The sequence below is a fragment of the Lutjanus erythropterus genome, chromosome 15, assembly GCF_056507025.1.
Source record: "Lutjanus erythropterus isolate fLutEry1 chromosome 15, fLutEry1.hap2, whole genome shotgun sequence".
NCBI lineage: Eukaryota > Metazoa > Chordata > Actinopteri > Lutjaniformes > Lutjanidae > Lutjanus > Lutjanus erythropterus.
In genome coordinates, this window is record NC_139331.1 from 11,269,563 (window position 1) to 11,285,315 (window position 15,753).

A 15,753-nucleotide genomic window follows, 5' to 3' on the forward strand; every position below is an offset into this window, starting at 1 on the left:
TTAGTTAACTTTTGACCATTTATGCATCATGATTCACTATTTCATCTGTTTATCCATACCTAATATTTTATCATCCATTATTTTTTAGCTGTATTTTGTTATTTACCAAAAAAGATAGCTGTCTGACTTGTCTGCCTGCTTGCTCACTGGTTTTCACACAGTGTTCATGTGTCGTAGCTGACTCAATATGAGTATATTCTGAAATCTGGAAGCTTAATATCTGTTTTAATTAGTCGAGTTACTCTAATCTTTACACATATGTTGGCTAACTTTTTAGGCAGAAGTACACCCTGGGGCACAGGGAGCCCCAGTTGGGAAGCACTTCCTTATTACATCTGATGCAACATGGACTTGAGACCAAGAATCTGGCCCAGCCTGTCTTCAATTCCACTTCTCTAGCTGTATAATCCAGCGTCTGGATGGCTGTCAGGGTTAGCAGAGCATGGGCGTTCTCCCTGCCTTTCCTCTAATTCCTACCCAAACTGATACAATCCCTGTGTATTTCCTAACGGGTAATTATGAGATAAAGGTGTGGTGCTGTCTGGGATTAAAGCCGATTCAGAAACTACATGGAGATTTTTGCCCTTGATTGTAAATGGATTTGAGGCCGGCTGTCACTTCTACAATATATCACGCTTCACAAAGACTTATTCAGCCCTGAACAGACCTAGTGGAGGAAGAATGTATCCCTGGCTGCCTGTGATGAAGTGGGCCCTGTTGCTACTCCTGGGCACTCAGACATAAGAGTCTGAGCTGCTGGCGAATGAGCCTTATAATGAGGCCCTGGAGATGTCTAGCTTAGGCTCTATAGCTTTCTCTGCTTACCAGCTAACAGACGGTGACTGCCAATCAGCTGCATGGCAAAATAGAGTTTGTAGGCTTCATTGGAATGTAGTAGCCAGGCCTGTTGGCTGTGCTATGTTGAGTTTACCGTGTAGTCTCAGAAAATGTGAAGCTCTTTGGGACAAAGAGCCTCTATCCATTTCTAATGGAGATTCCTCCTTTCCTGGTTTCCCTCATGGTCTTATGTCTTTTACAGTGTCCCGTTATGAATGTACAGTGGTGTGTCTGATAGGTAAAGGTGGGAGAAAGTTCTTTTACAAGTCGCAAATAAATCTCAAGTCTTGGCTATGAGGTCTTGAGTCAAATAGACTTGCATAGCTAGACCTAACTCCACAATACTCAGTGCTGGAGAAAGGTTTGGCTCCTCACATGATCACGCTGCTATACAGGAAAGGCCCAGGATGCAGAGACGGTGCCCCTGCAAAATAGCTACTAGCTTGTTTATGTCTGTACCGTCAGCAAACCAAGTGCTAATTTGCCATTTTCAGCTTGTATGTTGCTAGCTCGGAAGCTGTTTCCAGAGAATTTTGAAAATGCAGATAGTGGATGATGCAATGCCTGAAACAATAATTTCTACCATATTTTTAGCCTAAATCTTCACTGTAGATCCTTAGTTCGGAGCCACATTCATGTGTGCAAGCACACCTTGTGAACTGGGTGTGTGTGGTGTGACAGTGTGCTAACGGCATGCTGGGGCTTTAGGAGACTTGGATTACGCCAGGCTGTTTGGGGTTGTTTTTCTGCTTGAAAACTGGTCACCATTCACTTCCATTGTTTGGGAGATTCTGCAATGCCGTTTTCCTGTGAAACTCCAGCAGTTTTGCAGACTAACAAAATAAATCAGCATGAGGTAAAGATGGCAGTAGGCTCCAATTGAGGTGCTTGTTGGATGTACAAACAGCATCTGAAGCCAAGACCTTTCCAATAATTTTACATTCATGCCCACTTCAGAGTGGGTGTGTTGACGTAAGAAAGTAAGGAGGGTTTGGATGTCTCTTTAGAGCTTTTTTTTCTCTTCACACACTCTTTGTACAAATAAGTACAACAGAGGTCATCTGCGATCTTACTCCTGTGCAAATCTGCCATGTCTGTAATTTGTAATGTAAAAATTCCATTAAACATTAAACACAGAGGTCCTGTGATGTTAGTCGCATGAATCTGCATCTTGATTATTTGGGGTTGTATTTTTTTTTAACATCTGTTTTCTGTTGTCAGACAACTGAGCAAGTATGAAATTTGATGGCAGCTCATAAAATGCTGAACAGCAGTCAACAGCTGTGCTGTGAGATTGGCTATATTGATGTTTAAAATGACTGATGCTTACAGAGGTTCACTGCAAATGTGTATTTATGCCCGTAATACATGCAGAAAGTGGAGAAACCATCTCCAAACTATATTATTAATGTTGCTGCTGAAGAACAGGTGTTCTACTTCTGAAACGCTGATTTTACGCAGCGCTTTGACTTTATATCTGGAGAGTAACGTCAGTAAATTTGAGCAAAATACAGACTTTGTTTATCCTGTGTGAATGCACCACATGAAACAAAGACATGGGGGGGTAATTTCTACACCCAAGGTCTCCTGGTATTAGTAGTCCCTTGCAAATAGGGCTTTAGAGAAAAAATGAAAGTGCATGCAGATATCTCTGTATTAAAGAAAACCTTGTCCTGCCTTAAAATGTGGTTGGTCAGTATAGCTTATACCTTTTTTGCTTTTAGACATGATCAGAAGACAAATCACATGACATGGTTTGTTTTTAGTATAACCCAGCCTTAAAGTCATCAGACTCAAAACTTGAGTCTGGCTCAAGTTCAAAACATGTTATTTGTGTTAACACCTCTGCTGATAGGTGAGATTCCTTAGGAAGAAAATAATGCGGAGAAAGCTGGATTTTATCTTTGGCAAAAGAAAGCAGTTCAAATATTGTGCTGCAAAGTCTCCAAATCTGCATTCTTAGTGCACCTCAGTTGCTTAAGGCCCCGGCATCTTTTGGTATCTATTAGGAGATGCTGTAAAAATTAAGTTGTCACAAGAGCAGTCCTTTGCAAGGATCAGTGCACAAGTAATTAGCCTCATTTGCCAGTTGCAGCCACCAAAGTTGGCACACTTGGGTAATTGAAATACTTTATTTGTTGACAGAGGCCTTTAGCCAGGTTTTCCTCTTGTGCACATTTAATGAACAATATGGCATTCTGATTTAGTCATTTTGGTTGGATGCCATGCACTCCAGCTGAGCAATGCCAAGGACTTTGTAATGGCCAAGACATCCACACATATAAGGCACAGAGTGAGATTCTTTGTCCTGCATGGTGGTAGATTGTTCATGGATCAGCTGTGTGTCTTGGTGAAATCTTTAGTGACAGAAGAAAAAACTCTAGTGTCCTAAATGTTACTGAGTAGAACTACTTTCAGTGCAACACAGGGACAAATGTTTTCACTTACTTTAACTTAATGGTTTGCTCTAGTAGTCACTCAAGCATTTTCTGTAAGAGAGAGGAACTTGACTCTTCAAGAGGACTGTCCATGCCTACTGGCCCACGGAACAACGTAAGGAATGACGTCATAAATGCAGGGATTTTATGTTCCCAAGAACAAGAGCTGGACGGATACTGTACTTGAAGACTGTGACCTCCTCTGAGCCGCCAGAGCTGTTCTAAACATCCTGACAGAAATCTCAGTTTCTCTGTTCAGTCCCACTCACAATTCTTTTCCCACTGTATTTGAGTTTAGCAACCTAATCTGGTGTTAGCGAGGTGCATCGTCGGATCCTGCCCTGCTTATTTGAGGAACAGCTCTGAGATGGGTTTATTTGAAATACCGGGAAAGGAATGATCAGGCAGGCCTGAGAACCAGCCACATGAAGGATATCAAAATAAATCCGGACCAAGTCTCGATCAGTTTGTTTGGCCCTCTCTGACTATCGGTTAGACTGTAGACCTTCATGCACACAACCTACAATTCTCTGATATTTTTATTACATACGTACTGAAAAAACAAAGCCATCAGGATTTGCTTGTCACTCACGTAAATGTGCAGTGACTTTGATTTTTATCAACCTAGACAAGCGCACACTTGTGAAACAAGTCTGAAGTGTGAGTTAACATTAACTGGCAGTGGAAGGGAGGAGGCCCTCACAAATGCAGCCAGGCACATCATTCTCCATCTCCGTGTGCTTAGCATTTGAAGGGTCCGCACTGGGTTGTTGTTAATGGGTGATTGGAAGAGATGGACACGGAGCTGTGGAAAACATTCAGCTGAAAATGATGTCCTGTTAGTCTGTTCGGAATTTACAGTGTGAGTCAAGTCTGGAACACAGCGAGCAGATGCCACTCTTAATTTTTTCAACTTTAAAACTAGAAACCCTTCCAGCTTTGAGGTTTTAACCATTTCAAACTCACTGATGCTATAAGAGTGCCTTAGACTGATATAGTTAGGAATTTTGTTCTATATTTTTCAAGCTGAAACAAACTGTACAGCAGTCTGGTCAAATATCTCCACAAAAGGGTCTGAAATTATCCCTCTTTCCTGGAAAGTCCCCCCTGTTCATCTGTATATTTCCTTGAAAAAATGTCACCCAGCAGATGAAATGCTAACCAGATGTTAAGCTGCCATTGGCAGAGGGTGTCCTTTAACTCATAATGGCTCAATATCGCACAAGTTTCAGCGGTGCGGCTCACACGTGTCTCAGCTGTATTTGCTTTAAGCTCTCCCTGCAAAGGCAAAGCTATCTCTGCTGATTGTATAAGTCACTTGTTTCCGCAAGAGGATGGAAAAATATCACGATCATGCTAGAAAAACAACCATGACATTCCAGTGGAGAGACAAGGGTTTAACAGTATATATTTGTGATTATCATACCTGTCTGTAATTTGTAGAAAATTGCTAATAATCAAAATATGTCTTGTATTTACTTTTGTAATTGGATCACATGCCCTGGAGATGAGGAGTTACCTCTTCAAACTGTTTTGTTTGATGAATGTGAAAAAAATGAAACTAACAATATATGGTTACATTGAAAAATTCACAATGACAATAAAAAGAAAAGTACTCAAATATTTTATGAATCTAAGAAAGTGATACATCAATTTGTTATAAGCCACATAAAAGTACAATTTCAGAGTGCAATTGCTCTCTTTCCAGCATGATAGTTGACATTTACTTTTGAGTTTCAGGTATACAAACAGACAAAGTGTCCTGTTTTCAACCATAAATCACCAAAACCTATTGGTTATTGACATTACATAGAGAGGTATTGATAAGACAATAAGAAAATGCAGTGTTTCTATAGTTTCATAATCTGGATAAAGTTTCCACTGTGAACGGCACTGAGCCAGCAGGCTGTCCTTGACACAATAACCAAGTATAAATAGGGCTCTTCAGAAAGGTCTTACCACAGGAAAATTAAGTACTGTTATATTTCCTTGTCTGTCAATGCCAGACTATGCAGAGATAATTTGAAATTAAACTCAAGATATAATTAAAGATACTGAAAAAACAGATTTTATTCATGTTTGAGTTTTTATCTTTGATAATCTTCCTTTAATAATCTCTGCTCTACTTTAGCCAGTCCCTCCAAATACAAAGGACTATAAGTGAGATGAAGTCTGGCTCATATTTCAGCGACACTTGATATTCTCCAACAACTGGAACCATAAAATCATCACAGCCGAAATTGTGAAAACAGCTGAACTTGGCCTGAAAATTGAAGCAGATACCGAATCCTGGAGCTTTCTGTTAAATATCCAAACAGATCTGTCCACAAACACTTCAAGGCCTCTCCTGTCCCACATGATGCTGTCCTGCTTTACGACCTCAAGCTGGTGTTTGGCTCACGTGTTCAGGCTCTGGCTCTCTTCAGGGCTTGTCTGCTGGCAGACAGCTTGCTGGTAGGTATGTCCGGAGCACTTCTTCAGGTGGATGGGCACCTCTTGTTGACTTCCACCTTTCCTAATCTTGTCCTTGTCTCTACGGACTTGAGATGTCCCACTGCTGCCCTTTGATGAGACTGTCTGGCCTCTGAAGAGTTGCGCTCGCTGCTGACAAAGGCCCACCTTACTGAGCAGGATGAATACATCCCCCCTGAAGGCCTTAGTGAAGATGGCATAGAGGAACGGGTTGGCACAAGAGTTGAGCGGATAGAAGAGCACCAGTAAAATCTTAGAGTTGGAAACGGTGATGAGCGGCCGGTCCAGCACAGCTGACATGGCATAGAAGGAGATAGGCGCCATACACAAGAAGTCAGTAAAGATGAGGATAGCCATACGCTTGGCGATGTTGGTATCCTTGGATCCAGAGTGGTAGTGAGGGTTGTGCACTGCGCAGTAGATCCTGAAGTAGCAGGCACAGATAACCAGAAAGGCCAGGATGTTGAGGACCAGAACTGACAAGATGTAGACCTGAGCCACTGTGGACTGAGTGTCCATCGGGAGACAGATGCTGACCTTCTGGTAACTGCTCACCCCAACCAGTGGGAGCAGGGCCAGGAGGAGGCAGAAGATCCAGCCACCCAGCATCACAGCTGCAGCGTGATGCAGATGCAGTTTGCGATCTAACCGCATTGCAAAGGTAATGGCGTACCACCTCTCCAGAGTGATCACCGTCAAGGTGTAGACGGACAGCTCGCTGGCAAAGACCGTAAAAAAACCTGCAAGTCCACAGCCAGGACCCGTCTGCCAATCTATGGCATGGTTGAAGTATTCGGCTCGGGTGTAGAGGTCTACAGATGCAATCAGCAGCAGATAAATCCCCATGCACAGATCTGCGAATGCCAGGTGACACATGAGGAAGCGGGAGACAGAGAGTTTGTAGTGACTGGTGAGTAGCACCAGGAGCACCACCACATTTCCAAGAACAGCCAGCAGACTCACAAACCACACGGACACTCGCAGGAAGCCAAAACCCATTATGTCCTCACAGGGATTGAACTCATCGGGCACTGGTGCACACGCAACCTCCTCTCCCTCCTCACACACCACATAATCGTAACGACTGTCAAAGTCTTGGCTGGTGTCCTCCTGGGGGTTCTTGAGGGTCTCTCCAAAACCCACATCCTCATCTGGCTGACCCCCAAAGTAGGCGTGGTAGTGGAGGCTGCCGTGGAAGTCATCTCTCCTCCAGTCTTGGTGGGACTCTGTGTGACCTCCGTCATTTAGCTCCTGGTCTGGGACTGTTTCCACCACGCTGTCCCCTTGGAGGGAGGGCATGCGGAGGGGCCCCACAGAGCGCTTGTGATGCTGGTCGTAGAAAGCAGTAAGGTTACAGATGATGTACTCCAAGAAGCTGAAAAACACACACAACACAAAAACACACATAAGACTGAGTCCATAAAATAATGCTGTAGTCCTGAATTAGACAAAAAACACACCTGACTTCACTGCAGACCAGCACTAAATGTCAAATCAAATGAAATAATTTATATATCCAGTTGAAGAAAAGTGATTCCTGTTTTGAGAGTCATTATTAGTCTGGCTCAGCCTTCTTCCTACAATAACAGCAATGACTGACATTAATTATGGAAGTACTGTAAGAAGTTATAGGTAAACACGTCAGGAGTTGATTCAATCCCTGCCAAAATCCACACCCTGCAAGTGCAGCTGCCCCACTCACTGTGGTAGATCATCCAAATATACCCAAAAAGCAGACTACAAGAGCATTTTATTGGACACTGTTTGTCTTATGGGCACACTTCTCGTGATGCTTCCACTTGACTTTTCTGACTCCCATGAGTACTTTGGTTGAGTACAAAATGAAGAATTGATGAACGCTCACCCTCGCTTCTTTTTGAGGTTTTTGAAGCCGCAGCAGTGGCTGGGGTAGGTGAGGTTGGCGATGGTGAGGTGCTTGAAGGTTTTGATGGGCGGCAGTTTCTTGAGGGCCCAGGCATCGTGGGCTTTCAGCTCCCGGAGAGAATCCATACCTGTGGTCGGGAGGGAGGTGATCCCTGTTTGGGACACGTCTCTTTAAGACAGAAAGGAAGTTAAAGAATTTAAGAATTTAGATTCAATAGATGCATTAACATTTGTGTTTTTGGTTGTAATATTGGTAGACTCGTGATGAAAGGAAAGTGGAAGGCTCCAATAATTCTTGCCAACGTTCCTGTATTTGTGAAGTCGGTGTTATACTTTCAGCAATTATAAGTGTGCAAGGGTCCACTAGGATCTGCATGGAGTAACTTTTGCCATAAGAGGGTGTATACAGAGGACATCTGCATATGCCTAATTATTTGTGACCATGCAGATTTGTTCACAGATTTGTCCACATGGCCGCTGTACTGACCCTGTAGACACCGATCTATTGTGGATATGTGGAACGCAGACTCCAGAAAGTAGTATAAACAGAACTACTACGCCTCCATGGAGTCCGCAGCTATCAGCAGCTGTTCATGGGTTGGGCGAATGGAAGAATATATTGGGGACTGGTCATTGGTCCATCACTGGTTGGTCTTCTTGGATGATTTTGGTCATTTTATGTAGCTAATTCAATGGTCTGCATGAGAGCTGCTTCTACTCTCATTCAGTGGTACAGTACGCACCAACTGAGCCGGGGTGGGAGTGAGAGGAAATCAGCCTGTAGAATCAGGATATTTTCACATCGAACTCTGTAAACTGTGGATTTATTCTAACCAAAACCAGACTTGATGATTATTATAACAGTGGAAAGACTGAGACCTTTTTTTTGGTGAGTTTTATCTTGTTTCTGTCTGTCAAGGTTAAATGAAGTGTGTTTTATGGAGTTAACAAGGCAATTTATGCATGTTTTAGTTCGCTAAAGAGAAACTTGAAATCAGAAGGCTTTTGGCTCTATTCTTCTGTTTAATAGGGAAAACAGGCGTGAGAACATTTCTCTTCTTTTTTTAGTTCCATTTGTTTATTTATTGAACGTAGTGAATGTAACATAACATAAATTTTTGGTGCACACACATACCTGCACAAATATATTGGCAATCATCGGTAATGCCCAATGTATTTGTAAGTCTCCGTTTGGGAGCATAATCCAGCCTTGTCTTTTCACTCCATACGTTACTCCATGACCCACTCACACAGCCTTTCCTAAGCAATCTTTTTACCTGTTGTGAAGCTGCAGGTTTCATATTCAAAGGTTGTTTTGTGATTTCACAGATGTATGCTTTCTCTCAGGAGTGATAAAATATTTGCCCAGGTCAAAACCAATGTTTAAATCAAATATTTCCACAGACTGCTTTTCTTCTTCGCTCGAGCGTATGTTAAGTCCGCTGCACAGGTTGTAGCAGTGATCAGCGCAGTCTGTGGAAATACTGGATTTAAATGTTGCTTTCGCCCTTGTCAAACAGTTTGTCTTTCCAGGCAGACAGAAGACACCTGTGAGATCATGAGAATGTTTTGATTTTTCCGAAGGTCTACGTAGGGAACTTCATGTGACCAAATCACAGAGGAGTACGGAGTGTTGAGGCCACAGATGGGGCTAAGCTACGTCCCTGATGCAGTGGATAACATACAAGAATGCACTTACTGGATGCTAATAAATAACGATGAGTACTATACTTTCATTTGACTACCTGAAAGAGCCACCCAGCACCTTTAAACACTGGACCAAACGTACTATCAGCAAATCTACAGAGGAGCTAGACATGATGAGACCAGAGAGCTCAGAGATGGATTAAACAACACCCTCCATCTGTTTCCTTGAGTGAAATCCTCACTCTTTCATCATCTTTAAACAATTACATGTGGTATTTCTTGCGCTCGGCCGTCATGCCAAAGCCAGCTCAACCTCATCGGGACAAAGACATGCAGGGGATTGACGATCTCACCAACATCCTGTGTGATCCCATTATCAGGACATTCCGCTGTTCAGCACCGGACACTCCCCCCCTTCTAGGGGCCAAGTAGAGGCCAAGCTCTCTTTTGCTTTCTTTAGTTTCTCAACCCATTAAACCTTTAAGTCATTGTAAGTGCTGCTCAATTTGATTAAATAAAAGAAACACAAGCCATGCAATTTCATATCTGCTAAGTACTCAATTGTTCTTTTTTAGTCCCATTTGCTCTCCTCACTTCTCTGTCCTTTGCTCTCTTTCCTCTCATGGGGCACATTGTGTAAGGCTTTGAAAAAAAAAAGGCAGCACAGACTCTATGAGTGTCAGTCTGATTTTGTCATTCCCAGATGTTTAGCTCATGACCTCATGGAGGTGACCTCACTCAGGACATGTTCCTTAGTGGAACAGAGGAAGAAGACCTGCACACGAACCCATTTACCTAACCAGACACTTAATGGCTAGATCAGAGCCATAACAGCAACTAGATAGCCGTGGTAGAGGGCTTTGGCATCAAACACCTTTAAAAACAGGGACTCGGCTTTAAAAACCCTGAGAATGACAAAAAAGGCGACAGTATCAAAGAAACGTCAGAAGTTTCTGCCTCACACGCTTGCACACAATGCGTTTCAGATTTCCTGGTTGAAGACACATCTGTGCAGGAGTGATTTTTACTCTTTGATGATATGCTATCCCACTTTGCAGACATGTCTCATCTAGTCTGCACATAATGAAATAGGAAATTTAACTTGACATGGTGTGAATAATGACATTACCAAACTAGAGCTATTATTTACTGATATGAGTTCAAAATGGTTGCTCTGTGTAAAGTTGGAATGTACCATTGAAACTGTAATATTTGTCTTTCTTGCAGGGAGCTAGATGAGAAGATTTATATCACTTTCATATCTGTCTGTCTGGTAAATACAGATTATAGATTCTGTATTTAATCAGTGAGCGGCGCTTCCAGGTGTGGAACGTGAAGCCAATGCCTTAAGTACTATAGTGCTGCAGAGATGACCTGGTCAACAAATCTTGTTCTCCAGATGTGTTTTTTGTACACACCAACACATGTCACATCATCATCATCAATCAATCAAAATTGTAATGCAAAGATTATCATACCCTCTAATTTTGAATCATATTGCAACATCTGCCAAAATAATAAGATTATGACTTTTTTTTACCATATTGTGCAGCCCTACTAAGACTACAAACATAGTTAATAAAAGGGGCTCAAATTTTCAGCCCTTCAGGTACTTACAGAAGCATGGGGCCGCTGATGGTCCCTGCAAAAGCCCTTTCATCCATCTTGGTAAGATACTTATTCCTGTGAATGTCACTGGACAGGAAAGCACATATTTAAGTTTATTAAGAGAAAAGCTATCCTTCACGTTTCAATCAGACTGACACAGGCGAGGCATGGCATAATATTTTCCCAAGCCTCATCACTGCACACTTCTCTGTTTATTTTCTCTCATTTCAGAGGTGAAACATGACAGAAAAGGGTCTCACTCACGTTGTTGATTCAAATTAGGCAGTATAAGATGTGATGGTGAACTCTTTAAACACTCTGCACCCTCACTACACATCTCCTTCAATCCCTTAAATCTAATAAGGATAATAAGACCTGTGAGGGGTGTGTTTGTCTTGGTCAGGCTGTGCTGGGATCAGTTCTCCCCTCAGAGCAGATCAGGCGCCAATGCAAACACCCATGTGCGAAGAATCACTAGTCGCCGACCAATGGCTTAATTGGGCTCTTATAAGAACCTGGGATGTGTGTAGGTGTTGTAAAAGAGGAGAGGGGTCTTAAATTAATATCATTAATGCCTCATATCCTGAATGTGCAGGATTCTGGACCAGAGTGTGACAAGAAGAAAGAAAACATGTTACCCGTTGTCTCGTAATTTATCCAACTGAAGCTATTGAATGTACACGTGTAAAATTGATTTCTCTGAGTCTGACACAGATCTCGGGGTCCAGTGTCACTGAGTGTATGGGAGAGGGGAACTCTTAATGCAGACTTCCTGATACCCTCTTTTGGAAACATATTTTCCCATGAGAACTCTAGCGTACTAATCAAGAGCTGGGCTTAGGCCCTTTTTGAGTTCATATGAGAAGGCCTGTAGAGACCCAACTATGATCCCGCTGCTTTTGTAGCGCAATTTTGGGCAAGAAAAATATACATGCCAGATGTCAGCGATGATTTAATCCAGGCAAAATAGTGAGCAAACTAATTTTTTGAGAACTGTAAGACCTCTAAATTGACTTATTTTAAAGTCCCAATGAAAGACATTGTGCCAGATTAAAAATTAAAAAAGTGATTTAAGATTTTAATCTTATAAAAACACTGTTAAAATTGTGAAATCTTATCAACTGAATAATAAATAACCCTTGAACGTAATACATGAGTAACAACTCTACAACATTGCTCTGATTATTATTATGAAATTGTTAAAGAAATAGTTTAATATTTTGGGAATTGGGCTTATGTTCTTTCTTGCTGAGAGTCGGATGAGAAGATTAATACCACTGTCATCTCTGTATGATAAGAAGGTAACACTTTATAATTACCATCATTAATAAATGGTAAATTGCTGGTTAATTAAACTGAAGTTAATAGTTATTTTACTGTTAACAATGTAATGATATAATAATAATGTTTATTAATTATTAGTAATGCTATATTTTATGCAATTTAATCACTAGATTGTGTACTATAAATTAATTAGTTATGAACTATATTGTATCATAGCTGATTAAAAAAGAAAACAGTTATACTGTGATTACATTACCAGATCTGATCACAATTTATAGCATCACTAATAATCAGTAACATTACTAATTATCATTTCATTGGGTTTTTTTTGTTTGTTTGTTTGTTTTTTTGTTTTGTTTTGTTTTGGGTTTTTTTAACAGTGAAATAGCCATGAACTAAAATTTAGAATTTACCATTAATGGTAAATGGTTATTGAAGTGTTAAATAAATATGAAGCTACAGCCTGCAGCAGTTAGCTTAGCTTAATGTTCGCATAAAGACAAAAACAACTTGTTTTTACACTTAGCTTTGTGTAAGGATTAAATGAGATGACATGTTAATAGAGTGCAGCAGGGATGACGTATTTTTGTAGGCCAACCAGTTAGCATCGCTCATGTTACCACCATAAAAAAAAAAAAAAAACGAAAAAATAAACCAAAAAAAACAAGGGGATTTTTCCATTAGATTTTGGATTAGTTCAGAAAATACACTCTATGAGGAACAAAAGTTTATGATACTTACATATTTTGTTCAGCAAGATAATCTCAAACGAACACTCCTTAGATGATTTTTGTAGCATAAATGCAAACGCTAGAATTAAAAAGTTAATGTTGCAGGCTATAAACAATTTACACCACATTTGTATGACTCAGTATTACAAACACTAAGTGATGATTGTTTGTTGTGATGATGTTTAATGTCTGCGACAACCTGCAGTCTCATTAAGACACATACAAGCTTCAAATTTTAGCAGTGGGGTATTTACTGACATATTTTATATTGCAGAACCAAACAGACAAATAATGCAAAACCCATTCAAAAAAACCACTGACCTCAAGATGACGTGCTAATCTGCTAACTAAGTTCCTAATTTTTAGGACTGATTCCTGCAGCACCTCCCGTGAAAAACCTGTTGCTGTTACACTAATCTTTTTGTAAGGATTAAATGAGATATGACTTGTTAATAGGTCAGCTTTAGCAATGCTGATCAGTGGATTTTCTTACCTTTAAACAAAAGCAGGCTAACTGTTTCCTTGTTTCCAGACTTTAAGCTTGGATAAGCTAAATGGCTGCTGGTTCCAGCGATACATTTACCTCTCAGAGATTAGTCGCAGGCTATCATCGTTTTCATCACACTCTCAGCAAGAAAGCAAGACAGGATATTTCCCAAAATGTCAACCTATTCCTACAACAGTTGTCAAATTAATCATACAAGGAGTTGGAGAAGTTCACATTACATAAAATACCTACACTTGATCTAGCTTGGTCCCATTGAAGGCATGATGCTGGATTTCTCTGAAGCCGTTTCCATACAGCATCCTGAAACAAAATAAGTTTGTACAAGAACATAAGAAAATAGCACTGATTAGAATTTGTCTCTTTAAGTTTAATCTGCTGGATGAAAATATCTTCCATGTGTCGATGCTTCAACCAGTGCTGCGCCGCAGTGACAGAGATAAGTAGAGCCTACTTATTTCACATTCTATTCTGAGGTTTTATATGCCTGTGCAATTTTGCGGTTTTTAGGCCGACACTTTCTGTTTTGTGGATTAAAATTGCAATCCCCCTCCTCTCGCTCCCAAACCTAACTGCATACATGTGATTGCCTGTTGTGTATGAATGTCTGTGTATTTGTTTTTGCTATCTTTGGGAGATTCGAGTGAGTTCAGAGTGAGGACATGTTTTTAAAATGAGGTAATTTTGACCAATCCCTAATACTTCTAGTGGATATTTTTGGGTTTGGATTGGATTTAGGGATAATAGTACAACCATTACGCAACACGACCCTACATAAATTGCAACAGAAACTCTTTCAACTGTTCTAGTCTCATAAAAAATTATTTTTAACATCAAAAATCTGATGCAATCCAAGTGGGGGAAAGTATCGAAAAATAGTGAAATCAGTGATACCACAATTTCCAATTGGTGTCCATGTAAAAGAAAAAAGATTTAAGCTTCTTATTTGGTGGCCACATTAACCAGAAAGTGATGTACATGAGACATGGAGCTGGACGCAGTACAGTGCATGGACAAATGGAAATTCTTAACCCTTGATATGTGGTTGCGTAATTGGTCGACTCTGTGGGTTTGTTTTCTTTCTGTTTTATCATTTCATTTTCCAGGTATTCCTCAAATATTTAAGTAATATAAAAGTGCTATTTTAATTTTTTTTTATTCTATGTTGATCAGTTCTGACATTTATATGGATTAGTGCCATTTTATGTTGCCCTGTGTACTTGTATACTAAGTGTAATAATATAGTGATTTAAATGATTAGTTTTGGGAAGCATAAAAGAAGAAACACCTTTGAATCTTCACTTAGAAGAACTTTTTATTGGTTAAAACAGAAACTTTTGAGGAACAAACATTTATTAGGGTTTTTTTGTTGTAATTTGTGTGAGGTTCACCCCTTTTTCTCCTCACAAAATTACTATAATACTAAAAAAAAAGGCATTTTTGGCAGGATTATATTTAGGTGATTTTCAAGTTGCAAGTTCATATTTCCTTTATACATTTTGTTTAAGTGTATTAATCTTTTTGTAGATTTATGTACAGTGTATGGATGTGCATGTGTGCATGTGGTTGGTCTTGAAGATATCTTACACTGTCAGCACATCGCTGGTGATGCCACGGAACGAGTTGCTCGGGATCTCAGTGATGTAGGGATGATCAACAATTTCCCTGCAAAAGAAGACACCGAATAGAGAGGAAATGAAGTGGTGTTGTAAATAAATACCTTTCACTGGAAAGTGGCACAGGGAGGAATGTAGCTGATGAATGTTTTCTCAAGCATTACGGCTGAGTAAGAAAATTAAATTAGAGTTGAGAGGGTGATGACACAGAGATGTGAAGACGTGTGTACGGATGCGGCTCATTTCATGCAGAGAGTTACACACAGAAAGACAGATGCTCATTGACTCAAAAACAAAGACGCACGCACAAGCACATACGCACAACTCTGTTTATGTAACATTTGGTGTAACACACAATCAAATTTATGATGATAAGTGGTCTTGTTTGTGGTAGCATTTCTCAAAATTGATACCACATTTCTTATAATCCCTACAATTTACAAATCAAGAGATGATAATTTTGTCCATTGCCCTATCATTCTTTATTCCTTATGACACTGCAAAAAATCTGAAAATCTAAAAGCTCTCTTTGCAGTGGAAGAACACATTCATCTTTCTGTTAAGCAGGATAAAATATAGTGCAGGAAGAAAAGCTGATAATGGCTTATCATCTTGCTGACAGCCTTGTTGGTTTATGATAGCCTGAGTAATGGCTCTGAATTAATGTGGCAATGAATCGCTGACATTAAAATGCTACAAGTAGCAGTTCTAGCGAGCATAAATATTGATTA

General features: G+C 40.3%; 1 protein-coding gene across 1 annotated transcript in view; it reads right to left on the bottom strand.

Annotated features, from left to right (window-relative positions):
• Nucleotides 1–4,797: 4,797 nt before the first annotated feature.
• tshr (thyroid stimulating hormone receptor) overlaps nucleotides 4,798–15,753 on the bottom strand; it is a 31,882-nt gene continuing 20,926 nt past the window's right edge. Inside the window, exons 6-10 of the mRNA XM_084736745.1 lie at nucleotides 14,994–15,071; nucleotides 13,641–13,709; nucleotides 10,896–10,973; nucleotides 7,612–7,800; nucleotides 4,798–7,122 (exon numbers count right to left, since the gene is read on the bottom strand). Of these exons, the coding sequence (XP_084592871.1) occupies nucleotides 5,673–7,122; nucleotides 7,612–7,800; nucleotides 10,896–10,973; nucleotides 13,641–13,709; nucleotides 14,994–15,071 (1,864 nt within the window). The 3' untranslated portion in view covers nucleotides 4,798–5,672. The remainder of the gene's footprint in view (nucleotides 7,123–7,611; nucleotides 7,801–10,895; nucleotides 10,974–13,640; nucleotides 13,710–14,993; nucleotides 15,072–15,753) is intronic.